At 40.4% G+C, this 27,269-nt stretch overlaps 2 protein-coding genes across 2 annotated transcripts in view; both read right to left on the bottom strand.

Annotated features, from left to right (window-relative positions):
- Positions 1-385: 385 nt before the first annotated feature.
- Positions 386-5,209, bottom strand: LOC140269132 (tubulin beta-2A chain). Its single transcript, XM_072364153.1, has 4 exons — positions 5,010-5,209; positions 4,481-4,589; positions 3,172-3,282; positions 386-1,811 (listed from the first exon to the last, which is right to left on the bottom strand). The coding sequence occupies exons 1-4, from the start codon at positions 5,064-5,066 to the stop codon at positions 727-729; spliced, it is 1,362 nt and encodes a 453-aa protein (XP_072220254.1). The 5' UTR covers positions 5,067-5,209; the 3' UTR covers positions 386-726.
- Positions 5,210-5,832: 623 nt separating this feature from the next.
- The window catches only part of LOC140269447 (solute carrier family 22 member 23-like), a 32,500-nt gene continuing 11,063 nt past the window's right edge, over positions 5,833-27,269 (bottom strand). Inside the window, exons 4-10 of the mRNA XM_072364539.1 lie at positions 18,877-19,045; positions 17,119-17,246; positions 14,609-14,711; positions 13,675-13,910; positions 12,244-12,276; positions 11,138-11,261; positions 5,833-10,433 (exon numbers count right to left, since the gene is read on the bottom strand). Of these exons, the coding sequence (XP_072220640.1) occupies positions 8,888-10,433; positions 11,138-11,261; positions 12,244-12,276; positions 13,675-13,910; positions 14,609-14,711; positions 17,119-17,246; positions 18,877-19,045 (2,339 nt within the window). The 3' untranslated portion in view covers positions 5,833-8,887. The remainder of the gene's footprint in view (positions 10,434-11,137; positions 11,262-12,243; positions 12,277-13,674; positions 13,911-14,608; positions 14,712-17,118; positions 17,247-18,876; positions 19,046-27,269) is intronic.

The following is a 27,269-nucleotide window of genomic DNA, read 5'->3' as shown; positions in this document are numbered from 1 at the left end:
GGGAGGAGTTATTTGACCAAAAAGATGTTTAAAATTTCTCTCTGTCTTTATGAACATTTTTTATATTTCATTGAATATACTTAAATTTACGAGCTCTGCTCGTGGAGCACCACTGAATACTGGCAACGCCTAAAGATGGCAAAACATATGCATAAATGTGTTGGATAAACAGATGCCGAGGACAGAAAAGCAGACCAATATGACATGTGAACTTTGGAAGATTGAGACAAATAGTTTGTATAAACAGCCAAAAGAATGTGGAGATTCTTAATTAGTTATCCATGTCTTCCAGACATGAGCTTCTGTATATTGCAGCAAATTAATTGTAATTTTCATAACCCTTTCACACGGTGTAACTCCTAAAGAAATGAAACAGGATGTGAAACATGGTTTGGATCTTTTATTTGAGACCATAGATCGTAAATGCAAGGTGAAGTGGATGTTACAAAACTGTGTTTTGGACGAGACTGCAATTCTGGCACTGGCAAAGCATGACTTGGAAAAAACAAATTCTATTAAACTATATTTTAGGTTCTAACACTACTCATTAGCTTTGTCAGTATAAGCTATGTATATATGCAGCATTATTGTGGCTAAACAACAACATTTCATCATGTTCTGCACACTGCAATATTTAGTTGAATATCTGCATCTCTAGCATACTTCATATAATGTCGCTGCATTTGTCCAGCAACAACTATTCTAAAGAATTGGTTCAATGTCCCATCAGTGGCGAACATCATGACGGACCTCTTCCTCATCCTCTATTTCATCTTCTTCATATTCACCCATCTCGTCTGCTGTGGCATCTTGGTACTGCTGGTACTCAGACACCAGGTCATTCATGTTGCTCTCAGCCTCTGTGAACTCCATCTCATCCATTCCCTCGCCAGTGTACCAGTGCAGGAAGGCCTTGCGGCGGAACATAGCGGTGAACTGCTCAGAGATCCTCCTGAAGAGCTCTTGGATGGCTGTGCTGTTGCCGATGAAGGTGGCGGACATCTTGAGGCCGCGGGGGGGAATGTCGCACACAGCGGTCTTGACATTGTTGGGAATCCATTCCACAAAGTAGCTGCTGTTCTTGTTCTGTACGCTCAACATCTGCTCATCCACTTCCTTCATGGACATGCGACCGCGAAAGATGGCTGCCACTGTGAGGTAGCGTCCGTGACGGGGGTCACACGCCGCCATCATGTTTTTGGCATCAAACATTTGTTGTGTGAGCTCTGGCACTGAGAGAGCACGATACTGCTGACTGCCCCGACTAGTGAGAGGTGCAAAGCCTGGCATAAAGAAATGCAGGCGGGGGAAGGGCACCATGTTAACAGCCAGTTTACGGAGGTCGGCGTTGAGTTGGCCAGGAAAGCGGAGACAGGTGGTTACCCCACTCATTGTGGCTGAAACCAGGTGGTTGAGGTCCCCATAGGTGGGTGTGGTCAGCTTCAGTGTACGAAAGCAGATATCATACAAGGCCTCATTGTCAATGCTGAAGGTCTCATCTGTGTTTTCCACAAGTTGGTGAACAGAAAGAGTGGCATTGTAAGGCTCCACCACAGTATCAGAGACTTTCGGGGAGGGCATGACGCTGAAGGTGTTCATTATACGATCTGGATACTCCTCCCTGATCTTGCTGATGAGCAATGTGCCCATCCCTGAACCTGTGCCGCCACCTAAGGAGTGGGTAAGCTGAAAGCCCTGGAGACAATCGCAGTTCTCCGACTCCTTTCTCACCACATCCAGCACCGAGTCCACCAGCTCAGCTCCTTCTGTGTAGTGACCCTTGGCCCAATTATTCCCTGCTCCACTTTGACCTGCATGATATGAGGTTTGAAGACAATTCATAATGAAAAAAAAAGTGTTTTTGCAAACATTTAGCTCTTGGTATGAATTTTTAAACAATCCATCAACTGATTTACTTGAAATTTAAAAACCAACATGATCCACAAAGGATAATCCTAAAACAGTGGAATACAAAAGTTTGCATAAACTCATCTCCATGAGTCATATGAAAGGTTGTTTACGCATAATTTGTGTTTTTGTCCAATTTCAGAGTTGGAGCACCCAAAGACATTTGAACCATGAGATAACTTTTATCAAGCTCTGAGAGCTTAAGGAGCTTGTTATATCTTTGGTTTCAGGCAATCATATCAAAGCTTTATAGGTACTCTGAATCCCAAAACATTGTCCCACCTCACACCTCATAAGTTTATAATGTAATTAAGAAATTTACCAAGGAGCAGTAAGTATAAGGGTCTAGAGGGGCGATAAATATGTCTAAAAATCATTTTTGTTTTATTCAAATAGTCACTTAAAGTTCAATAGAAAGCGTGACTCAAACTTTTGCATGCCTCTGCAGCGGAACCACCAGTGAAGTTTCATAACAAGAGACATTTCCTGAAGTATGTTATGCACTGTCATGATATTTTTTCATGTTTACTTCATTGTAGTCTTGAGCATGATTCTCTGATATGGTCTTATGTGAAAATCTAAATTCATAAAGTTGAAAAATGGCAGTGATTTACTTGGATTAAGTGATAAATGCAACTGTTGCAACACCAACAAGCTAAACAAAAGACAAGTGTGATGACTATAAAACATCCCACCTGCTGAACATTAACATGCTGATGCTGGCACAGAGCTTAAAGCGCCAGTACTCCTCAGTGAGGTCTCACAGAAAGGAGCAGGGCTGCAGAAGCTTTCTGGTTAAATCTGGCTGCCAAATAATCCAAATAGCGTTTGATATATAAAGCCTTACTAGATAATGAATCAATCATTATCTATTTGTTTCAGCTTATTCATTAATGTGTATTTCGTTGTCAGGAGAAATAGTCATTATGTGGTGCAGTAGCCTGTATGGATCCTGCATCCTCATTTGTAATCACCACAGCATGTCCTGTTTTGTTTTTTTTTTCAGTTGTCCTTTCTTTTTTGCTAAGTCACCAGAAGAGCTCTCACTCCCTCTGACACAGCTGCCTATGGTCAATCAATCACACTATTGGCTCTTTACTTAGAGACTGCTAGAGAATTGTGCACAGAATACGCAGCACTGTGCTATGCTCTCAGGTGAAACTGAGCACATCGTTCCGGGGCGTGACAGCAGTTGCTGACACGATGGTACAGCTGCAGTTGGTTCAAGATGAGTGGTGATGTTTGGATTTTCCCCCCACTCACCAAAGACAAAGTTGTCAGGCCTGAATAGCTGTCCAAATGGGCCAGAGCGAACTGAATCCATGGTTCCTGGCTCCAGATCCACCAGAATGGCACGAGGGACAAATTTGCTGCCTATGAACAGGAAGTTAGGGTGGGACAGGGAGAATTAAGGAATGGAAGGCTGGAGAAAGATATTAACAGTCTCAATAATAGAGCATTGCAGTGGACTATGGGTGAAGGAATGAATCAAAGAAAAAAAGGAAAATTAATATATTTAAATTTTCATTCTTTACAAGAAGAACAATAGACTAAAATATATAAATACAGTAATGTTGTTTGCTAAAGACACGAGCCCAGCCAAACCAGCTATTCAGAAAGTGTCTTTTTTTCTTGCACTTTCTGTTGCTCCACCCTCTCTGTCTGTGACACATCTAGCAAGCAAACTGCTGCAGCATGCTGCACTGCTTATTTTGGACCAGCGGGGCTTCTAAAGTACTGAGCTCTGCAGTCCATTCAGATATTCGGTTTTCCTCTATAAATCTCTATATTTGCTTGTCATTACAGAAGTGTCAAAAGATGTCTGACTATGTTCTTAAGAAAAGTCAGTCATTTAGATTTTCAGCTCACATGCAGTACTGACCTATTAAGTGATGCTGACAACAGCGTGCAGCATGGAAACACTGGTTCAATAATGCTTGCTGCTAGGAAAGAGGATAGGGGTAGACATCTGCACATGCAGGAACTCATTAAACCAAAGCAGATGAGAGAGCAGTTTGATCTCAACCCTGGCAACACCTGAAATGAAATGTCTGCTGATATGTCCCTCTTTTAAAGCTTCAGTCTAAATGATGAAGCACAGAAACAAAGTGCTGTGTGATTGATATACTTTCATTCACAAGCAATGTGTACCTCTTTAATGAACAGAGGCTGAGACCAACAGTGAAAAGATGCATTTGGGATGACCTTCACCATGCCACATAAATAATATAAGATACTGAGATGACACTAAAGCAGAGAGGTCATCTACACAGAGACTGCAGATACCTGTACTCCCTACAGAGAGAAACAGAGAGAAGGGGTGGGGAGAGGAAGGGACACAGAGAGAGATATTTTAGCAGGTTCACTGCCCTATTTTCTTTCCCTGGCATAGTGAGACCTACTTTTCCCCTGCAGCTAAATTAGTGACATGAACATGTGGCATTTAAATGAGGCCTGTGTAACATAATGCCATGCAATGATAATGAGCAAGGTAAGCATACTTTTACTGGTGAAAATATTTCGATTCAAGCCTGTCATTCATTAAAAACAAACTTGGGAAATGTTTTGTTACCTGATGCTTCATTATAGTACACATTTATCCTCTCCAGCTGCAGCTCGCTGTCACCTTGGTAACTACCGGTAGGATCGATGCCATGTTCGTCACTTATCACCTCCCAGAACTAACACAAGACAAATACATTCCCATGACCTTTTATGAGGTAATTTGGAGAGCAAACATGGAGTAAATACGAGTTTAAGGCATGTGCGTCAGCAGGCCTTTTTCTTTTTTTTCTCTCCTGCGCATCTGCTTGGTGGCAAAATGACACGCATCACTTGGGTCACCGTCGCTGTAGCCGCAGCAAAACCAAAGCCCGGACGGACTGAACCCCACCCTGCACCGTTACAAAGCATTAACAGTTGATACGTCAAACTTATTTCTAAAGAAAAGTCTATGTCTAAGAAACATCAAAGGTGTTATGTAAATTCATCAACTTTATTAACCATTAATTTAAAAAAAATATTTATATATATATATACATATATACATAAAAATTCCTGGAAAAATCACCTGTGATAGAATTAAATTATATTATCTATACCTTTGCCCCAATCTGATTTCCACATTGTCCAGCCTGGATGTGAACGATTTCCCTCATGTTGAGTTGCTGATGTGGGCAGAGAGCTTCTTTTCTCGACCTAACCGACGTCCGATCTTCAGTATGTTGCCGTTGTATTTCTCAAAATCAGCACTTGCCTCATTTCTCGGGTGAGCGTTCACCGGGCGAGATAGATAAACGTACTGCTGATCGGATGACGTTACGCACGGCGCAGCATCCCTGTCAGCCAATAGGAGCGCCCCGGTTTGATGCAGTGGACCGGAGGATCATGCCGCATCATCCTTCTGACATCACCGTGTCCCATGCGGGGAAGATTTTGCCTCTCTTTGCCATATTGAGGTTGTTCTGTACAGTTCAGTTACTAGTTTTATCTGCCAGGAATGGCTCTCAGAGAAATATTGAAGGATTGCAAGTAGCTACTGGACCTGACTGTAATGCTAAGTAAGATGCCTATTAAATAACCTAACAACTTCAGATTAAAAGATCTCACAGTAGAGCTGCTAGATAAATACTTCCAAGAAATATTACACAAACCTATCTAACTCTCCAAGGATATATCCAAATCACTGGACTTTTCCATGGGTACAACAATAACATTTAGAGTTGTCAATTTTAAGTGAAGTGTCTGAGACTTAAAAATGGCAGAGGGCCTGTGATATGTTTACCCTTCTGTAAGGCTTGTATTCCATTCTTGGTTACCACTGTAATGATTATTAAGGAAGTACAAGACTTTTCTATTTGGGATCAACTTTTAATAAGACTTTCAAAACACTGCTATATAATCAACAACTCACGGATAGCCATATTTGATCAATAAATAGTGGTTTATTTTAACAACAGGTATGGCTTATATACAAGTGCATTATGCATGTTAAAACAACAACAAAATGAAACCAAACAAGTGGGACTTATAAATGTACAATCCATGGTTTTTACATTCATTCAAATCTCCAGTCAGAGATTTTGAGTCGCTCAGCTGAGAGAAGCAAAACCTGACGTGTGCACTGAGAACACTTAGGTCTCCGGGACTTTTATTTGCCAGCATTACAACAAGTCTTAACAGTCCATGCTATGATTTGTGATCCTTCATCTTGTGGAAACTGGACACTTCCACACATTTATTATTTACAAAGTCCCAACCAATGCTTCTTTTTATTTTTTTTGCTTTTCCAACAATGAATATCTTCCAGTTTACCCTGCCGCTGGTGTTAACATTGCTCTAAATTGCTTTCACTGAACTTTATTTCAAACTTAATCCAAATAAAGTTTAACTAAGTGCATACTAAAGCAATGTAATCTCTCGCCTCAGCACTGAAATAGCTGCATTGCCTAAAGTGGAAGTAACAGATCTCAGAGGAGACACCGGTTGTGTTGTGCAGTGACTTTGTACCGTTGTTAGATAGGGTTTCGGAGACGCACATTTTCATTTCTGCAGTATGCACACTGACGCAGAGACCAACACACAGACAACGACGACTGAATTACGTGAGGCTACTGACCACGGCAGTCAACACGTTCTCAGATGCTTCTCATGTAATCAAACATCAACATCATCTCTCACATGTGAATGTATTGCAAAGGTTTATGTGTAATTAGCAGTTTCCATTTTATCTTCAAAGCCACAATTGATTTTCCCTTTTTTTTTCTCCGCCCCCCCCCAAATAAGACACCAAATCCAACACCATATGACTGCAGTTCATTGTGCTTCGAGGTGCAGCAGCATGGCATACATGCGTTTGACATAAACAATGATATGAGTAAATCAGTACTACAAATGTGACAGTCTGTTAAAAGACCACCCTGGTATTATGATCAACATCTGAGCTTTCACAATTCGATCCAAGTTGCATTTGAACAAAGCACGACAGTTAAGTTTACTCAATCGTCCAAATATATATATAACTTTTTGTATGAGTACACAGGCTGAGTTTTAATGTGTCAAGAAGCTGTGAGGTTTTATTTATAACGGTGTATCAAAAGATGGTAACAGAAAATTTAATCAGCCTGGTAATGCGTTTGACTCCTGAATGATACCTTAACAGATCACCAACACTCCCTGGATATATGATCTGCGTTTTATCACATTTGAAATAACAAGACATCATCCAGTTGGCTCTAAAGTCTTACAGTACTGTGTAGTTATCATCGTGATTATTATTGTTATTTATCATCATTATTGTGAGGCTTGTTGTAAACAGTTGTATATCCATCATCACACATCCTTCTTTAGACAAATACTACAACCTCAAATGCAAAGTATTACAACAATCAAGTTACACACGTATTCAAGTCAAGTATTTTGCCGTCCAGAGGTGGACACGAGCTTTGGAAGAAAAAGTGCTTCCTTAACAGGGAGTCTGTCATTTTACAAATATCAACAGGTTAATCAGTCTATTAGAATTTTCTTTTTTTTTTTTAAATGTCATTTTGACAAGTGGGTAGCAACTTTCAAGTTACGTTTAGTTGCGTGTGTGTGACTAAATAAAAACACTGATATACATTAACTATGTTAATGCCAGAACATGATTTGAGAAAAAGAAATGATTTAAGTGATGTTGCAACAGTTGGTAATCACATTAAACATTTTGGAGTCTGCAAGTTTCAAAAACAGCTTTTGTCTTTTTCAAGAGTTGATAAGTTTTGTTGACACGTTCACAATGATGTTCATGCTTTGTCTCCTCTGCACAAAATAAAGTGCCACCACAATAAGGTGCCATGAATACTGTAAGAATCAAGCATAGCTCTGTACAATAAGGGCACACCATGGGAGATTTTCCAAAAATAATGCTTTGAATTTAAAACAAACAAGTCTGAGTAAAGCTAAACAGCTATTTATCCATTTACTTACATTATCACATTTACAAAAGAAAATTGCATACCAGAGATTTCATTGGCTGAAAGAAAATGGAAAATTACATTTTTTTTTCATATTTTTCACCAATAGAACTGCCCATAGAATAATCCATGTGTTGACAAATCAATTAACCTAAATTTTATCTCACTTTTAAATAATCAAATGGTGATAGAGTTTTGCAGTCAGTCTTCTTCTGTATTCCTCTTTTGTATAGAGTCTTCCAAAAGGGTATTACCTGGTATTTCCCCAAACAGGCAAATACCATAACACCGTTAGCATTTTGGCACTATGTCTACAATTAGTTTTGGTCAGAGTAGTTTTTGGCTTACATGTGCAACAAAAAAAAAAGAAAAGAAAAGAAAAGAAAAAAATATCAAATTTGGATCATTTACCTTTTAAACTGTAAAAAGTATTCTGTAACATTCAGATTTTTTTTTCTCCATATAGGTAAGGCGACATTTTTTTTAAAAATACAAATACATGAGATGATCATTTTCTTTGAGTACCGTTGATTCTTTTTTTTTTTTTTTTTTTTTTTTTTTTTCTTTTCAATGTTTGTATGTTTTTAGCATCTTGCATTCTTCATCCGTGCTGATGACATGTCTCAGTGATTGTGGGCACCGTCTTCAAAATGACAGACATTGATTTCCCCATTCATTTAAATCAGAGTAGTTTTTACGCTGGTGATTTCCAGTGACATTACTGAAAAGCTTAAGTTCCTGTCACATTGAAACAAACCAGCCAGTGGCACTCTTCACTTGTGTGGTCTCATTTATTGGCTAAATGCACGGAGAGGGGAGGAAGGTAGGGATGGGGCATTGAGAAACATAAAGCAGCTCTGTAAGACATGTCTACTCAACTCCAGGTGGGAACAGTCTTCATGAAGTACCTGAAGTCTGAGCAGGAAGGTCCCCCCCCCCTCCCCCTCCTCCTCCTGCAGGATTAATGTGGGTGGCTGCCTCCTGGTGCAACACTTAAAGCTTCATTTTCTGACTGCAGCACTGAATCACGATGACGATGTGCTACTGACAATGTTGTTTTCTGTGCTGGCGCTCTCCCTGTGACTGATAGAAAGGACACCAGAGTCTATGGGGGAGGATACGGTACAGTCCATTAAAGACGAAGGAGCTTCTGCTTCTGTCGAACTTGAATCTATAATGGAATTTGTTACTGAATCCAAGACAAGGGAAACTATTGCTTCTGGTACAACGTCTGAGACAGTCAGGGTGGCTGATTCTGGAGTCGAAGTATTCACAATGTCTGTGACAGGGAGGACAGGAGGAGACACTGCAGTGATGACAGTATGCATTATAGGGGGAATGGAGGAGTCTACTGAGGTCATATTGCCTGAGTCAATAGGTGGAGGAGGTGTAGGTGATGGTGAAATAGTGTCAGGACTCGGGGGGGTAGAATAATGTGTAGGTCCATCTTTATCATGAGAAGAGGTAGAATCTAACTGTGCAGACTGGGAGTCCCTAATGGAAGGAGTAAATGTAGCTTCATCTGCTATTTCTAACTGGATGGGAATGTCAGAGTTTGGGGTAATGAAGGATGGAGGATTAGAGGGAATGTCACAGTCTGTCCCAGGAAGGGGAGAGGGAACAGGAGATGGAGGGAGACTGTCATGCATTGATGGAGTAGGGGAGTTTTCTGAAGTGGAATGAGCATCCTCACACAAAGATGGGTCAGATGTTGTGATGATTGTGTCAATTTCATTACCCAAAGGGTTTGGAGACTCCAACGTGGAGCTAGGTGGGGGCTCAAGAACGGGTGTGGTGCAGATCAATAAAGAAGCGGGCACGGTTTGGGGGATGGAGGGAGAGGAAGAGTCCTGTGAAGCGGCAGGGCCTGAGCCATCCTCGCTTGTGGGAGAAGGAGCAATGTCATTTAATTCAAGTGGGGTACAATTTATCTGTGGCTCAACAGAATCCTGGACTGTTGCAGGAGTTTCTTCTGCATCAGGTAGAAGTGGGTCTGTGATGCATGGGGCTTTGTGTAAAGAACTGGAAGACAACAAGTGCTCTTTGCTGGCAAGTATGATGCCATCTTTACCCAGGGCTGTTACAGGCGTCGGGGATGAAGATGAAACAGAGTGACCGTTGGGGTCTTTGAGCTCAGGCTTCCCAGACTGCCCCTCCATGTGCATGGAGGCAGACATTTCTCCAGCCAATGGGACAGTTAAGTCCACAGCTGAAGAGGCAGTGGAGTCCATGGTCGACACTGCCGTGGCTGCTGCCTCATGGAGTGGCGTATCATGCACTCTGGTATAGTCCCTGCTGCTCTCAGACGGGGCCAGCAATAGCCGCTGTTCTCCAGGTCTCCTCGGGGGAAGTAGAGGTTGACGAGTGTAGCTCTCGCCATCAGCCAATGTCTCAGGGAGAGGTTGGTAGCGTGTCTCAGGCAACAGGAGAATGCAAATTATGCAAATGAGAGTGCAGCAGGCAAAAATGATGTGGTGAAGAAAGTAGCCCTTTTGATTGTGAAGTTCCATGATTGGTGCAGTGAGCATGCCAAAGCCAGCACTGGCTAGTACCAGGCCCAGACCACCACCCCTATGAGGAGACAGAATTTGTGATTACCTGGTAAAATGTAGGAATGATCACATATATCGTTTAAAGCTCCTTTAAATGCTGGTCAGTCAGGTTGGTTGACTGACTGATTTTAAGACAGTCAACCACCATGTCCTAAATTTTCACCTAAATCACTGACATAAGCAGGAAGCGCTTATTCTTCTGTGATGCACCATTCTGATCTGTCATTTTATCAAACAGCACCAGAGTGTGCTGCAGTTCCACCAAAAATGTCCTCTAAATGCAGTCCATTCCTCTCATTTTTGCACCACCAGATGGTGCTCTAGAAACACCTTCATTAGAACAGCACCTCTTAAATAACCCCACACAATAAACATAAAAAGTAGAGTCATATATTCTAAAAGGAGATGGGTAATTTGCACAAGATGTGCATTACATTCGACTCTGAACGATGAGAGTTTGTTATTTCCAGCAGTTCTAGAATTCATTCCATAATTTAACAGGTGGTGGAGCTGTTAAGCCAACTGCAGAATGGATTGCATTGATGAATAGCAACTACTGTGTCATCTACATTATTAGCTGAATAAAAAAATAAAGCAGTTTAAAGAAGCCCTAAAAATGTCCAACATCATTTAACTTGATTATCTTTCAAAGTCAGATGTGCAAGAACATATACCCCCCCACAATCCACGGATAGTACAGTCCTGGTCTTGCTTTAGGTTTACCTGATCACAGTGGGGGTGATCTCAGCACAGAAGAAGATGCTCAGGTTGCTGACTGCGTGGGAGGAGAACATGCCGATGATGGAGAAGGCGACGGAGAAGTTCTTTTTCAGCTTATCTGAGCTATCTGCAAACAAAGCAGTGGGCACACACATGGAGCAATTTTCACTCAGCATCCTGTGTAATTACTGTATGGGTAACAGTGCTGTGTAGGTGTATAAATGACAGGGGGAAACATTTTTCTTTTCTATACTTTGTGAAGGGATCTTTTCTAACTGTTTGCATAGAGTATTATTCTATTAAAATACATTATTTCAGCGTTTTAGTTCAATTCAATATATACACACACACACACACACACACACACATACTGTTTAATAAATGTGTCTTCCTAAGCATAAGGGTTTAGAATTGAGAGTATTAAATATTTTATCATTTTATCATTTAATACTTTGTATCAAAGATAATGAAGCCGTGGTACAGGTTGTTTTGAAAGAACAAAATAACTTTCCATCTACATTGAGACATCCTTTGGGTAATGTGGCAATAAAATGCTGCAAAAATGATGTGCCTTCTAAACGCTACAGTTTATTTTGATGACTTGAGGGAGAAACAGGCTTGGTGAATAAAAGACAAGTTTAATCCTAAAATGGCTCGCATACAGAGCGTTATTAATAAGGCATGGAGAGGATGTCACAGGGATCAGGAGAGAGTGCTCCGTGATCAGTGCTTGCTTCAGCTTAGAGAGAAATGGAGGAGAACAGTGCATTCAGTAACAAAAAGCCTCGTCCTCCTCAACAAAAAGGTAATAAATAAGTGGAAAGACTGTCATAATTGCATCATGGACTTCATGACGAGCATCTCCAGGCTAGTGTGTCCCTAATGCAGCTCATTTTTCAAATCTCATCAATAAAGTGATGCAACCTAAATGGTTTGAGTCATGCTGCAAAACGATTCAAATCACACATTGAAAGAATGTGAAGCTAATAAATACGACAGTGGAAAAACATCTGAGCAAGATTATTCAATTACTGATCAGTTATTCTTTCGGCTCAAACATTTTAAGAAAACACAAATAAGAAGACATGTGCATAAACAGATGTACCTACTTATATTTAGATGGTAACTGTACTTCCCCAGCACTAGAGAGTTAAAGAGATAAACAGACAGGCATCAGTGAGAAAATCATCTTAGGCACTCAAACAAGAAGTTAAAATCAGACTCAAACATTCAATTTTAAAAAATGAACATGACGAAAGCTTGTCAACAGTGTAATAACACAAGCAGCTTCAAAGGGAACATGACACATAAGCATAACCGTGATGTGTTGACTCAGGTTAAACATTACGTCCAGCTTGTTTGTAAATGAGTAAACCGATGGACTGTTTTTATCATCTGGAGAACTTTTGGTACATATTGACTGAAACAGTGTAATCATGTTCTGTTACTCCACTAGAAACAACTAAAAGTAACAGAGTTCCCAACAATAAGAATGTTTCACATGTGTAGAAGATGAGGGATAGAAAAGGTCATAATGTTTCACCCTCGAGAGCAGTGAGTGCATCTGAACTTGTGACACACATTAATTCACAGGGAGCTTTTTTGACACAACATATGTAAAGCATGTGCTATCAATGACGTAAGCAATATCTCTGTTTTATTCAAGTGTTCCAGTTTGCAATAGAAGTGTGACAGTTTGGATGCATGGAACACATCAGGACTGTGGAACCAAAGAAGATAAATGGATTTAAGCCACTATTCATTTGAATACATGTGCATTTACTACTATAACCTTCTAACTAAACATTAACCGTTCATATGGGTCACAATAAAAGTTCCTGTCTGACTGTGTTAAAACTAAAACACACCTCTTCATGTTTTTGTTCTTGGTTAATTGCTTAATTAAAAACAACTCTATAAAGAGCACTTTGGACTGAGTGGAGGTCATTTTCTTACCTAACCTTATGTTGCTGACCTGGCATCAGCACACCCAGAGCATGACAGGGCAAGGACAAAAACACTTTCACTCTTTCACTTTGAAAAAAACAGTTGCTTCATGGACTGGCCTCCACCACATTAACTTCAAGGTTAAACTTCATGTCTATTTTATTTGTGCCCTAAAAAAAATTTGGAAATTTCGTCCTGGTTTAAAAATACAAAAAATTTAATTTGTGGCAAGTAGAATTTATTTTGACATTAGTAATGATAAATAATATTTTCAATCCCCAACTCTACTGTTCATAACCAAAATGTATGTACTACAAGCAACTGCTGGCTGTATCTTTAGATCAATTTAAGTCGACCCATCTCGAAAATCTTTGAACAATTTTGAAGAAAGCAAATACTCTTCATTTAAAAAGTAGTTTCCCTTGATGCAACGAAGCCTGATTGAGAAATCTATATCTAATTTCCCTTTGGTTTCTTTCATACTTAGTTCTTCAAGCAATGCTCAAACTCAGTTAGCTACATCAGTGGTGTCATTCCTCAAGAATGAAAGGGATTTCACATCCAAGAATATGTGTTTTTCATATATTACTTACAGTTGAGCAGACCAAGCTGCAGCAGTGAAGCCAGGGCAGTGACGATCATGAACATAAGAAGGCCACCACGCCGACCCATCAGGCCTACAGCTGGGCACAGTGCAATACACGATGCCACTGCAATGCCCGCCATTGTGTAATAGTCAGCATAGAAATTGTGAAACATAGTGATCTCTGGGACGTCCTGATCCATCATGCTGCGGGCAAAGCAGTGGTGGATCCCATAACCTGTTAGTCTGGGTAAAGATATGCACAGGGATATTCAGTTAGCTAAAAGCACTGGGAAAACATCACAACATACAGAGGCTATAAAAATGGATATTGGCCTTGAGACAGCAGCAACAACAAAGAAAACAGAATTGCTCCTGAAAATCAAACAGATTAAATATTTGAGAGGAGAGGAAAGAGAAAAAGGTACAATTTAATATCAACATGATGTCCTTCGTCTCCACGAATGTCACAAAACTGCACACACGTAAACACTGACTTAATGACAGAATACACCTCACAGGCACACAGAAGAAAACAAGCAAACACTCACAACCCCCCTTCCTGTTTGTCTAATGTTTCCTAAGCACAAAACTCATGTAAAATGTATGCTGACTGAGGGACACCATGCACTGAAGCAGAGATAAAGCTGGGTCGGCTGAGCTACTGATGAGGTCTCAGATGGTGGGATTGAGGAGAGGGGAGATCCCATTGGAGATGAAAACAGAGAGCAGCCTATGTGGACGTGCAGGCTAAAGATCAATTCTGCATCGAACTCGCAGGTTGATAGTGGCATCCTGAGTGCACAAAATGGCGTCTCTGACTGGCTTTGCCCCCACACGTGCATATAAGCACCAGTTTTCAGATCCTCACATTCAAATACATACATTAGAAACTTGACACATCGCTGTCCTACTAGGCGCAAATAAACAGGCCCAATACTTACGAGTTGACGCACAGAACTACAATGTTCTTCCACAGGTTCCTTGTCCCAACCATTTTCACGATGCATGTCTTTTTGGGTTTTTTTTGAAGAGCTTTTTGGAGTTCTGGAAACAAACGCATCAAGTAAAAAATCATAACCTGCTCTTTGAACAGGTGTACTAATTTGAGTTTTTTTCAGGATATTATTCTTTAATATCACAAATGAAACATTTTCCCTCCTATGCTAAATTTTCTCTTGAATGGGGGTGTAAACAGCGGTGTAATGGTGCCTGTAGAAGAGGGCATACTCCTAATCTCTGCCCCAAAATATAGAACCCACAGTGTTATCAGCAGTAACATGTAAAACAATGCCATATTCGATAAAGACAGACGCAACAGTTTTTGCATTCAGATATATATATAAATATAAAGGGACAACTTCCTTCACTTATGTGATTTCCATACTTGCTTCAACTCATTCAGGGTCACTGGGGGGCTAAGACCTATCCCTGCTGCGATTGGGCGAGAGGGAGTGTACACAATACAGTGATAGGCAGTCTATCGCAGGACCAATAGAAAAACAAGACAAGAAAAACATACACGCTCACACTCAAAATGGTCACTAGTTAACATGTTTTTGGACTGCGGGTGGAAGCCAAAGTACTTGGAAAGAATCTAGACAGAACATGCGACTTCCACACAGATAGAGATTCAAGCCAGGAGCCTTTGTGCTGAGAGACAGCAGTTGTCAGCAGAGTATAGACAGAAGTCTATAATCCTTATTTAGCACAACTTTAGCCTGCCCCAGCCTTACAAAGTTACTCTCTAAAAGATTTGCAAAGTGTGGCTCAACATTTTGTTTCCGCAGTCTGGTTTGCTTTTAGAAAGCTTTCAGTTAGCATATATAGCCATGTCCTCTCTTCTCAGGGCAGTTATCTGCTTTCATTCACATTCAGACCGCTGTCTTCCTGCAACTACTGACCTCTTATCAGATTTCAGATCAAGAAATGTACATCTGTACAGTGAGACTTGTATAGAGATACTTTTAATAATGTTGTCAGACACTTACAATTGATTCTGTCAGTTGAAAACAAAACTTTTTCCACAGCAGGAGCGGTGCCTGATCATGGCAGTCTTACTTAATATTGATCAGACTGCAAACATGTTTGCGTCTGAGCAATATTACATTAAATACAACGGAAAATAAGGCTGGATTATTCCGGAAGTTTCCTTTAACATTACTACGTAATTCAAGTTCTCTCAACGAAAGTTCGACAGCAGTCTGGGTGCTTTGACGAGTCAAGCGAGGACAGCCCTACTCTATTCCATCCGCAGAAAATTCCACATGTATTTTTAATGAGAAGGTGTCAGCCCACACAGATAGTCACCTGCTGCTTTGTGAAACAGGTCTGACAGTGCTCACAGAGGATGTGTTCCTGAGCAAGCAGCATCCCTGCCCCACAAGTGATATGTGACACAGCATACAGTTGATGTTTTGGTATTGGACTGCAGGTTGCCATAGCAACACAACACTGATATGTGCTACTGTATTTTCATATTGACTCAAAAATGTGTCAGCATTCCGTATCACCCCCTCAAGGTTATCCACTCAGGCTTTCCAATGACTTCTTGGCCAATCTTCAAATCACTGAGTCAGATTTTTCCTTCTCAGATCTTTGCTAATCATTCAGCTCATTTGCCAAAGAGGGTCTAGTCAGACGTTGCACATGCAGCACTCATGCGTGCTGGAACTCTTCTTCTTTATCAGTAGTAAGGACGGTCAGTGTCTTGAAAGAGAGAAACTGTACAGTCACGCTTAGGAACAGTCTATTTCTATAAACTCAAGACCAGAGACAGCTAAAGCTTATGGTAATATATTTCCCTCTAAATGCTGCATCAGCACACAGCCTAAAGAGTGCAGTCGGTTTCACTCTTACCAGTTCCTCTTTGAGCCTTTTTTCACCAATAGTGGTTCTTTTTATTTTTCAGAATCTATTGATCACTGCAGTAATTGATCACAGGACAAAAACAGTAAGAAAAACAGCATGGGAAGCAGTGCTGTCACAGCTCAATACAAATGCAATCTGGTACGACAACAACACAGTGGAGTCTGCTTTGACTCTGGCTGGTCTCCTGAGAACAGAGAGATGACCTGGACGTAAAATATCTGACCTGCATCCATCTGCCGTCTGACCACCATCATGTCAGCTCATCTCTACTCATTCAGGATATAATGAAATTAATGAATGTTTGAGAGTGTCATAATGTAATGTTCAACACCCAGCGCTACCTCTTTAGGGGCATGTTACTATGGTAACAAGACCAAAAAAAAAGAGAAAACGATGCAACCTTGTCAATCTGTTTGATTTAGAAAAGCACAGCTGGAGAAACAAACACTTTTCAAATAGAGTTAGTTACTTGGTAGAAAGAATTGTAGCAAAACTACACAGACCAAATGTACAGTATCTGATTTTAACATAGCACACAGTGAGCAACATAAAATATCACAACGTCGTATTGAATGTCCATTACCTGTAAGGATGTTATCCACATCAAGTTCCATGTTCACTCGATTCTTCTCTGCAATGTGTTCCATGATCCATTTGGAGCGGCCATACTGCTGAGTGGCCAGCAGCCAACGCAGTGACTCAGGGAAAATCCTGTCGAAGAGACAGGGGTTTTCCTTGTTAATATGACATGAAAAATGAATCACAACAGAGAGAGTTCCACTTTTGAAATACTGATTGAAATCTCACTGAGACATAGTTAGCAATGCCACAGTACATCTTGTTTTGTCAACCAGTGTCCTCTTCCAACACATATTAGATAAAATGCAGAGCTTGTAAACTGATGGTGAGATTACAAATTGTATCCTAAACAGAAAACACACACACACACCATATGCATGTGGCATTGTCTTGTTATAGCTGTGGCTGTTTTCATATGATATGCTCCATTACCTGGTATTTTCACTACATCACTTTGCACACATGCCTCTGAGGAATCTGGTATCTGAATATTAATATCAAAATGAGTAACCAGCACTTTGCCTTAAAGAGTAGCTCATTCAGTGAGTCTAAACAGGCCATTTTCAAAGAAAGTATCTTCTTTCTTGCACAAGTTCAAGCTTTTCACCAAGTTTCATGAAATTTGGTTTGCAGTTTTTTGCGGAATGTCTACATTGGTACATTGGCCCTGCATGTCTCAGATTGACTTTACTGTGCAATCTCTGCAAACGCTTTGCAGAAACAGTGTTAGTCTCACAACCTGCTTTATGTCTTTAAATACGTGTAATCTTTCAAAAAGCAAGACCATGATTGCACGAAAGCAAACAACTATTTCAATCCCATTCAACTACTTAGCCTCTGATCTGCCAAGACACCATCACCTCATAATCAACACTTACATAAGATCTGAAGACACATTCACATAAAACATAAATAACAGTGTCTACCCTCACGTTAGCCCAAACTCTCTCTCTTCCGTGCTCCTCTGTAGCTATAGTATGTGTCATATTGCAGGCTGACTGACAGCCGGGAAAGTGCTGTTTATCAGCAGTGTGTTTTTTCTTCTTTCCTCTCTTATTCTCCCATTATTCATCGGATGCCCACAAGTCATCGGTGCTCATATATAAAACATAGTGCATAGCTCCAAGTCGAGCAGCAATAACAGTGACATGCTGTTAACATATTGATTCAAGACTAGTAATGCAGTAATTCTATAGATAACAATATCATTGAATTGTACAAAACCAGAACTTTTCAATTGAAATTACAACTCCATTTTGTATCAAACATGTATGTGCCACTACTTAAGCAAGAGTTTTCTTTAGATGAGTAGTTTAAACTTTCCCAACTGGTAGTTTTACACAAGTAAAGGATCTGAAAACTTCTTTCAAGTTTGCTGTATGATTCTAAACTTTGATCTTTTGGGCCCAACAGAATAGCTTGGAGCCTGACAAGATGGATTATCTCCTTGATGTGACCTCACAAGAATCCAGCTGCCTCACACAGTAACTTAATGGCGGAAAATTCATGAAAGTAGTTTTTACCTGACCTTTTTTTTTTTTTTTTTACCCCCAGGTAGAGGGCAGTACAAATGAGTTACCAAACAGACTAGAAATTCACTTCTGGAAAATGTCCACACTTCATTTCATTGCTGATGGCTCCACATCTGTTCAAAATACTTGTGTAGATTCTAAACCTCCAAAAAACGCTTAAAACTGAGACAGACTAACAAAAACAAAGCTCGGTACCAATTGTTATGCACGTTGCTAAGGTTTTTCCTTACCAAATGTAGGACAGCATAAGCAGCAGGGGACAGATGATGACAGCCTGAAGTACCTGCCAGTCGCGACAAAGGTACGCCACACCGGGCATCAGGAGCTGACCACCCAAAACCACAAAACTGGCCACCATGGTCATGGAAAATCGCCACCCCGGCAGGCACAGCTCAATTCCTGTCAGAGAGAACAAAAAGGTGAGGGAAAGACTAAACAAAAAAAAAAGTTTTTTTTTTATTGTTAATTTGCTGGGGGTGGGGGTACATCATAGCACAGGAAGACAGCCGATACAACATACCTCAGTTTGACAAGGACTATTCAAATGATATGAGAAAACAACAAAGTTTGCCAAAGTTTCCTATTTCCTAACAGTCAAAAATGTAGACCCTCAAAAATTCTTGTAGGCAAGCATACAAGAATCAAATTTAGTTGAGCAGCTGGACATTCTTCCTGTTAACACAGCGAGAACAGAGCTGATGATTCAACCAATAAAACACGGCACACCCAAGAAGGTTAGGCAAACAAGCCAAAACAAGGATCCTGACGATGATGCTATCCTCAGTGAGAGTTGTTTACGCCTTTCTGACCCAAATAAAAAAAAAAAAAAAGATGAATACCAATGTCTTTCATACAGTTCCAGTTTTAAGACTTGGCATAAACTTTACATGAGTTACACTTAGTTACTAAACTAGAAATTAAGCCACTTAATCATCTAGAGGAAAATTAAATACAACAAAAGCTTAAATTAAAGCCGAATTATTCCTAATCCTTTATGTTAATATAAATAAAGATTTAGTACATTTGATTTAAATTGGTTCTGCAATATTTTCAAAATATATGCTGAATTAATCACTATGTACAGTTGTTGTTCATAGACAGATAACAATAACAACAGTAAGCTACTGTGAGGGTGAACTAACTAGAAGAGGTTCCTTGTACTCATTTCTCTGCTATCAGAATAGCACCGATTCATTCTCCCAGTCATTAGCATGCGTACCACATTGGCAGCCAGTAACCCCAGACAGTCCAGGCCTTTAGTTACTGCAGTACAGAGGATAGGTTCCCATGAAACCACAGAAAATGAACACTACTGTAATGCTGCTATTCTCAATAAATCTTTAGTCCTGCTTCATTTATTTCTTGTTGTGATATGTCTCTTTTTTATCATAATGGGTCTCCTCTGCTGCCCAGAGACAGTTTCAGATGGGCCTTTCAAGGTGACAGGACCAGCATAATATAGTGGGTGTTGGCTGTCCCGCTTCATTCCAGTGGAAAAGACTGGAATTTCAATTAGGACTTGCCCCCCTCTGAGGACATGAATAACACTCTCTGTTCACAGACACTATCGCAGCTGGAATGACAAAGCCAATGAGCAGAGAGCGGGGCGATGGGTGCAAGACCCGCTGAGTTTGAACTAACTAACCTCAAGGCTCCCTCTCTGTGTGCTGCTGGGATAAAAGAGCCGGTTCCCTGGTTATGGAACTGCATGGGATTTGAATTCTTTGGTTATGTATAAGACGTCATGTGCACAGAACAGGTCGCTGCATTGTGAACAGTTCATCTTGTGGTGAGCTCTGGGTGAATGCTTGTATGCGCAAAAATACAGAGAGTTAGTATACTAAGACAGGAGACAAATTAAAGCAAAAAAACTCAACTTCTGGCCCACAGTAAGATATGTGGTGATGTGATGCAGTAGGGGTCGTTTTGCTGGCATTGTTCATACGTGCTTGTTGCTTTGCACCTGCCTGTATATATAACTGAACTAGGCTGAACTATTGCATGGCAACCAGAGGCTGTGAAAAGGAGGCTTGAGCTCCTTACTCCTAGTGACCTTAATCCTCTCACAAACCACTACATAAGCATTCTCTGTGGCACCCTCTGTCCCATTGACATAAATCTACAAATAACTAATGTGACATAACAATTAGTAGCTTTCAAAAGCTGCTAATCAAGAATGTGTGGTGTGAAAAAAAGAAATAAATGGGACATACAAGCTGATAAAAACAGACATATTAATATACATTTGAAGAAATGCTGATGACAGTGAATGTAAACATGACATCATCCACGATCAGGCCAATAGCCAATTAGTAAAGATGATAATCTCCAAAGAAGCTTTGACTGGTTTGCTGACTTTGGCAATACAGGAATGTGAGCCATACTCTGGTGCAAGCCACAGGAACAGCTAGACTTCTGTCAAGTACAAAGCAGACTCAAGGAAGCACATTATTTTCTCCATAAAAGAGGTTGGTTTACCACTGAAGCCAATAAGTGCAGCTACTCCTTGTACCCAAAAGGCCGATGACCTTTTACTGGTCACATGAGGTTCATGGTCCCATGCCATGATTTCTCTTCCTAATCCTGCTCGCTACATGCACAATGCATAATGATTTATTTTTTTATAGCAATTACATTAGCCTTAAAATCATGACTTAGCCTATCCTCAAGCTATGTCCCTTTTCTTTTCACATCATTCACCTCTATGACTGGGATTTACGATGCTTCAGGGTAAGCTGTACCCTTACGCTGAATCGCCTTCCTGATTCATTCAGCAGTTAAATAAGTCTGCTTTCTGCTCTTTAAGGAGGTGATTACTCCTTCTGGAGAATTAAGTGAAGCTAAAATAAAGTGGATTTTCCTACATGGCTGCCACATTAATGTGATCAACACAGCCGTACACCTGACTCCCAGCTGAAATCAACATATTTCTTTGCTTACAGTAAAAAAGATAACTACTGGTATATGCAGAACAGATAAATCCCTCATTACTGATTAGTCACAGCAGAGCGAAACAAAATATCGCTACGTCCCATGCAGAAATGAACCAATATGAACACAATGTGAGGCTGGATCAGTGGTACTTGCCTCATGACACGCAGGCGCTACCAATTGAGAACAGACCTGCATTACACATTCATCTGCAAGCTGCCAGAACACAGTTGTTCATAACTGAAGTCCTTTGGACGTGGTGGTGTTCTGAATGGCCTGCTTAAAAGTGAGGTGATATGTCTTTGATCATAGAGAGGGGAATTTGTTGGACCGCAACCTTTCTCAGTTTGGATCTTCTGGGACACTGATGCATTAATACAGCGCTCGCATTGGTGTTAACTGAACTAAGATGTGGGACCTGGTGCATATGAAGGCCACAGCATGTGACTCACATTAATGAAACCAGGGACACTCTTTGCACTGCATGGAAAATGCTTTTCTATACAATCGCACATTGTACTGCAAGCTCTCAGAGACTGCTGCTTTCATCTTTATTTGGGTGGTCTGCCTGGGGTTCATCCCAGCCTTACAGGTGTGCCTCTCACTGCATTTTCAGCATAACTTCTGAAACCTTACAAACTGTAGTCACAGATGTATTCAGGCATGTGTGGCTGTATTCAGCTGATGAGGTTTTGGAGTGCTTCTTCCAGTGCTGCACCATCAGCTAACATCATTTCCTTGTTTGGTGTCCAGTAAACCTTAGTCTTTGGTTGGCAAAAAAAAAAAAAAAAAAAAAACCTGAAACCTCTGTGGAGTATAATGATTACATAGGAGAAGAAATCAAATAGTGTTAGGGTGACTGCACAGTCCTGTTTCAGCCACAGTGTATCAGGAATGTCCCAGAATAATTGCTCTTAAGGCCTCCTTCATATTCCAGTAGAACATAATCACCTGAGAGGCCCTGGCAGAAATCCAATGCACTGATGGAGCATGAAAACACTTAGGCTGACAAGGTCAAAGCCCTTTGTTAGATCAATTAAAGGCATGATAAAATGGTCTTCTCTACTTATTGGCATTTGTTTTAGAGTTTTAGCATCAAAAGTACACTACTGGCTGCTGCCATTTATTATTCCAAGTAGAAATGTGCAGGAACAAACTGAAATTTATTCACAGTTAATCGGGGAAATAACTAAGTTCAAAGTGCACTCTGGAGCATTTTTTCCTCATATCTTTTTTACATACATGGTGGCTGTGTTAGCACACAAACATCCTGAGGTATCCTCCACTCTGCCTTCTTGCGAGCACCAAGAAGGGGCTACTGACTTCAGTTAAGGTTATGCTCATTGATTAGCCTCTTATCTGAAGTTGCACAGAATACCAACTGACACCAACTAGCCACAAGCACTCTCCTTTGATCAATACATGCAAAAACTCTCAGCAATCAGTCAGTAAAGCCCCACCAGTGGAGTATTTTCTTTTGATAATGTTTAAGTGCGAGTACATTTGTAAACCCTAACTCCCACCAGTCCACCACTTGCATCACCTTCCTTCTACACAGAAAGATCAGCACCTAACAGGCTATCTAGTCTCAGGAAATTGCTCTCTGGGCATTGAGTGACTGATAATTAGCTGAGCTGACAATTGAGCTGACCAAACATCCAATCACCATGATCAGACAGAAGAACTGAAACAGTATTATTTTTTATTAACACTTATCAGAGGAAAGTACAAGACGCTGATTTAGTCCCTTACTGGACTTTACTTAGGATTTGTAGTGTGATATACCTTGAGGTTATGTCATGCAATATGACTCACATAACAGAAGGGTTAAAAAATAAATTAAAAAACACCCTCTTTCCCAAATACACACACACAAACACATTTATTAATTAAGTCTTCTTTTAAACAGGAAGAGGTCTCCTAAAAATCCGACATGTAGAAATCTTCTATTCTAACACGTGTAAAGTAACTTTTAGACAGAGGAAGTTTGCTGACCAACAAAAAAAAAGCATGCTCTGCACAAAAGGGAACTTTAACCCTGCTCAGAGTGAAAGAAAAAAAAAGACAGTGTGCACCTTAACCCACTTATTACCAGACAGCTGGAACAGATTGTGGGGAAGAATGAAAGTTCAACCTACGTTCCATGTAAAACACTTGGCTTGTAATTGTGTTCTCTACACGCCCTGCAGTCCAACTCCCATCCTGCCTCTATAGATGATGTGCCCATGTCTTCATTCATTACAGTCAGTCGTAACAAAAGAGTAAATCAAAACTTTTATCAGAATGAAATGAACTTGGGTAAGGCCAGATTCAGTGATAACCATTAGCATACACAGCATATACACGCAAAGGCTGTGTGTCAGACTGTATGTGACATTCACACACAGGAACCATCCAAGCAGATAACTACACAGAGTTCCTATTTTTCTGCACTGCTCCTTGGGCCTCATCTGTGTGCAGAGAGATTAATGCCTGAGGTAAGTGGAGGGCAATACTGAGAGAAAGTACCTCATTACAGCCGACAGTGAGGAAGAAAAGGCCGTCCTGGCCTGGCTAACCTGACAAAACACAGCACAGAGCTGCAGCGGGAAGTGTACATGACCCATCATCCTGTCTGAGTAGAGGAGCATAGCTCCACTGTGAGAACGAAGGTAATATACACAGACAGCTGGGGTACACACTTGACAATACAAAAAAAAAAAAAAAAGAAAAAGAGGAAGAAAAAGAAACAACTCAATTGGGACAGATTAAATGTGGGGGTGTAAATGTATAACAAACTACCAAACATTCTGGTTTTTGATTTGCACATTGAATGAGATTTCTGCAATAGTGGATTTGCATTGAACTTTTTTAATGTGCTTTTTTTAATTTTCCAAGAGCTAGACAAAGCCTTTGGACTGACTCTGTGAAAACTGCATAAACATAACTGTACAGAAGTTATTTTACAGTGACGTGCTTCATATTGAGTAACATCACTGTGTCTATGATACTGATATGTGCTGTATACAGCAGAGCATTGACTTGTTTTGCTTTTAGGAATTTTACTTCTGCCTCCTCAGTATTTCTCATTGGAATTATAACAATTCTGTAAATTTCTTTTAGTGGTTCACTTATGCTCCATAAATGTACAACAGATGCCATGTATCCCATGAGATGCTTCAATTTAATTCTGAACCATTGCCAGAGAACAAAACTGCCAACATAAATCATCATACACATACGCCTTGCTAAACTATAGCTAGCAACTAGCATACAAACACAAAAAGCAGCTAAATCCCAACTTACAAGCACTTCAACTGTGACTTTACTCTGCTAATGGATATGTCCTGCAGAGTGCTATATTGCTATTCATTTTATCATATGTGCTTCCTCTTTCCTGACTCTCTCGTAAAATTTAGTTTTTCATTCACACCTCTGTAAATAATCTATCCGCACGCAAAGTACTTGCACAAAAGGAGGGACAGCAAACACTATCCAAACAGCATGAGCCACTTGTATGTCTAGGCGTGTCGGCAGAAATATCAACATATATACAAAAACGTAGCCACACTTGCTAACATGGGTCATCTACCATTTATTTCTTTCATCTATCCTCCCTTACCTAATGTATTCTATCCTGGGAACCCAACTACTACAGAGATATTGTCTGGAAATATTAACTAGGTAAAACAGCAGCCACTAGGGACAACATGAACAGGGAATTTTAGCTAGGACTCAATACAGAAACCACAGCTCATTTCAGTTCATTATTTCAGTGCATAGGTGGAAGTTTGTGGTACATACTAAAAGGCAACATATTTCCACATCCACCTAAGCTGGAAACTAGTTAATTACTGTAATCTTGTAGCATTGCGTTTGTCTTTGTGTAACCTAGTGAGGCCCATATTCTGTCTAGAAATCTGATGACTTTATTTGTGATCTCAAATACTCAGCACAAGAAAAGAGTATAATGGATATCCTATAAAGCTATATCATAGAACTCCAGTTTTGGCAACAATACTCTACCAAATACTTACTGTTTAATTTAGGCTATAACTCCTACCCTGCCAATAGCTTCCCCTGATAAAAAAAAAAACTAGACAGTCTCTCACTTCAATTTCATTTGTGCCATTAGCCAACAGCCTCCTGCAGCTCTGTGTTCAGACAAAATAAAGTGTCTGGCAATAGAGGATCTCTCATCTCCATTTCTTACACTATTATGTACAGATATCCTAATCCTTGATTTTGAGAAATTCTAATCCTCAAGGACGTTCTCTCACATTGCTTTAGTTTATTTGCCCACTTCATTTCCTAGACGCCTATGGGATCTAATTATGTTATTGGATTCCATATACATACACAATTAGACAAATACAGCCATATCCTATCAATTAAGAAAATACTGAACACATAAAAGGAAAATCATCCTAAACAACAGTATCTTTTTGACAAGGTTACACATATCTAGGCTATTCTACACAATCTCCTTTCGATATATTGTTACAATATATTTTATATAGCATCACTTCAGCTCACTGAACCGCCCATGAGGGCACCCTGAGGAGGCCTGTCCCCCAACAGCTAGTGGATTCACCAAAGCATCTGATTGTGAAATATTTCTTTTGTGCGCTGGATGCAATGATACAGAGCAGTCTTGGCCTTTTTCATCAAATGCACCACTTCATGATGTCTCTGTGACGCACATGCCCATGACATGTAGAGGCATGCCACCTCTGACTCAAACACAAAAACTCCACTTCAAATTAATTCAGAGCAATTTGTCTTATCACAGTCAAAAAAAACATCCTGTCTTTTAACAACTAACAGTTTAAACTAGGACATTTTGGCTGTAGGGTGTAAAACATTAGACCAAACAGATAAACTACTCTTTAACCCACAATCCTTTCACACAATCACAGGGGCTCTGGACATCTGCCACCCGCACTGAACACAATCACTGTGTCTCGAGCTGATCACAAATTTCTCACACAAACACCTCGTGCAGCCAGCGAGCATGACTCAGCTGGCTGAAGCGTTGTGTGTGTTTGTTTTTTTTTTTTTTTGGGGGGGGGGGGGGGGGGGGGGGGGGGGGGCTTTTGGCCAGGGGTTAGAGAGGGGATGGGTGTTTACTGTTGAAATGCATTAGTGGGTAGCCCCACGATGCTACACTACAAACACTATAGCCTTGTGCTGTGATGCTAAAAAGGCTAGCCTACAATGATGGGGCACTAAGGTATAAATAGAAACGCATCATATGACTTTCTATAGCTATCGGCTTTGCTATTCTGCTGCTATACTTGGGAGCCAACATACTGTATATCAGTTATACAGGGATGTGCATGGTGTAAACACAACAGGGCTTACTGCTAACATACAGAAACACCTGATCTCTCCTTGTTGTGTTAGTATAATTACCTCTTAGTGAAGCATTCTTATACAAAAAAATATCTTACTTTTTCTCTTCATACTTATATGCTGACAGTTCACATTCTCCCCTTGTCTGAAACTACCCAGCCATAAACTCTATTTTTTTTCCTGTCTCTCTGTGTAGCAGTTAGCATCACGGGCTGTGAGATGTCACACCACATCAGTCACTTGAGTCTTGCACAGTGAGGCTTGCCTTTGACAGGTCATTCTGGTGGAGTGGATAGCAGTTCCACCAAATTGCTCCAAAACGTTAAAGGAGACTCACCCATATCCTGAAGATTCAGTG

The sequence above is a fragment of the Leuresthes tenuis genome, unplaced genomic scaffold (genome assembly GCF_036924035.1).
Source record: "Leuresthes tenuis unplaced genomic scaffold, fLeuTen1.0.hap1 SCAF_14, whole genome shotgun sequence".
In the NCBI taxonomy this organism is placed as follows: Eukaryota; Metazoa; Chordata; class Actinopteri; order Atheriniformes; family Atherinopsidae; genus Leuresthes; species Leuresthes tenuis.
Note: the sequence above shows the minus strand (reverse complement) of the source record. Positions and strands in the feature narration are given on the sequence as shown.

Excerpts from the sequence above, each read along its gene's own strand:
- LOC140269132 (XM_072364153.1), bottom strand. The coding sequence starts at position 5,066 with ATGAGGGAAATCGTTCACATCCAGGCTGGACAATGTGGAAATCAGATT. Across the intron at positions 4,590-5,009 it reads GAAATCAGATTGGGGCAAAG|TTCTGGGAGGTGATAAGTGA; the intron begins GTATAGATAATA and ends GTCTTGTGTTAG. Across the intron at positions 3,283-4,480 it reads GTACTATAATGAAGCATCAG|GCAGCAAATTTGTCCCTCGT; the intron begins GTAACAAAACAT and ends TCCTGTTCATAG.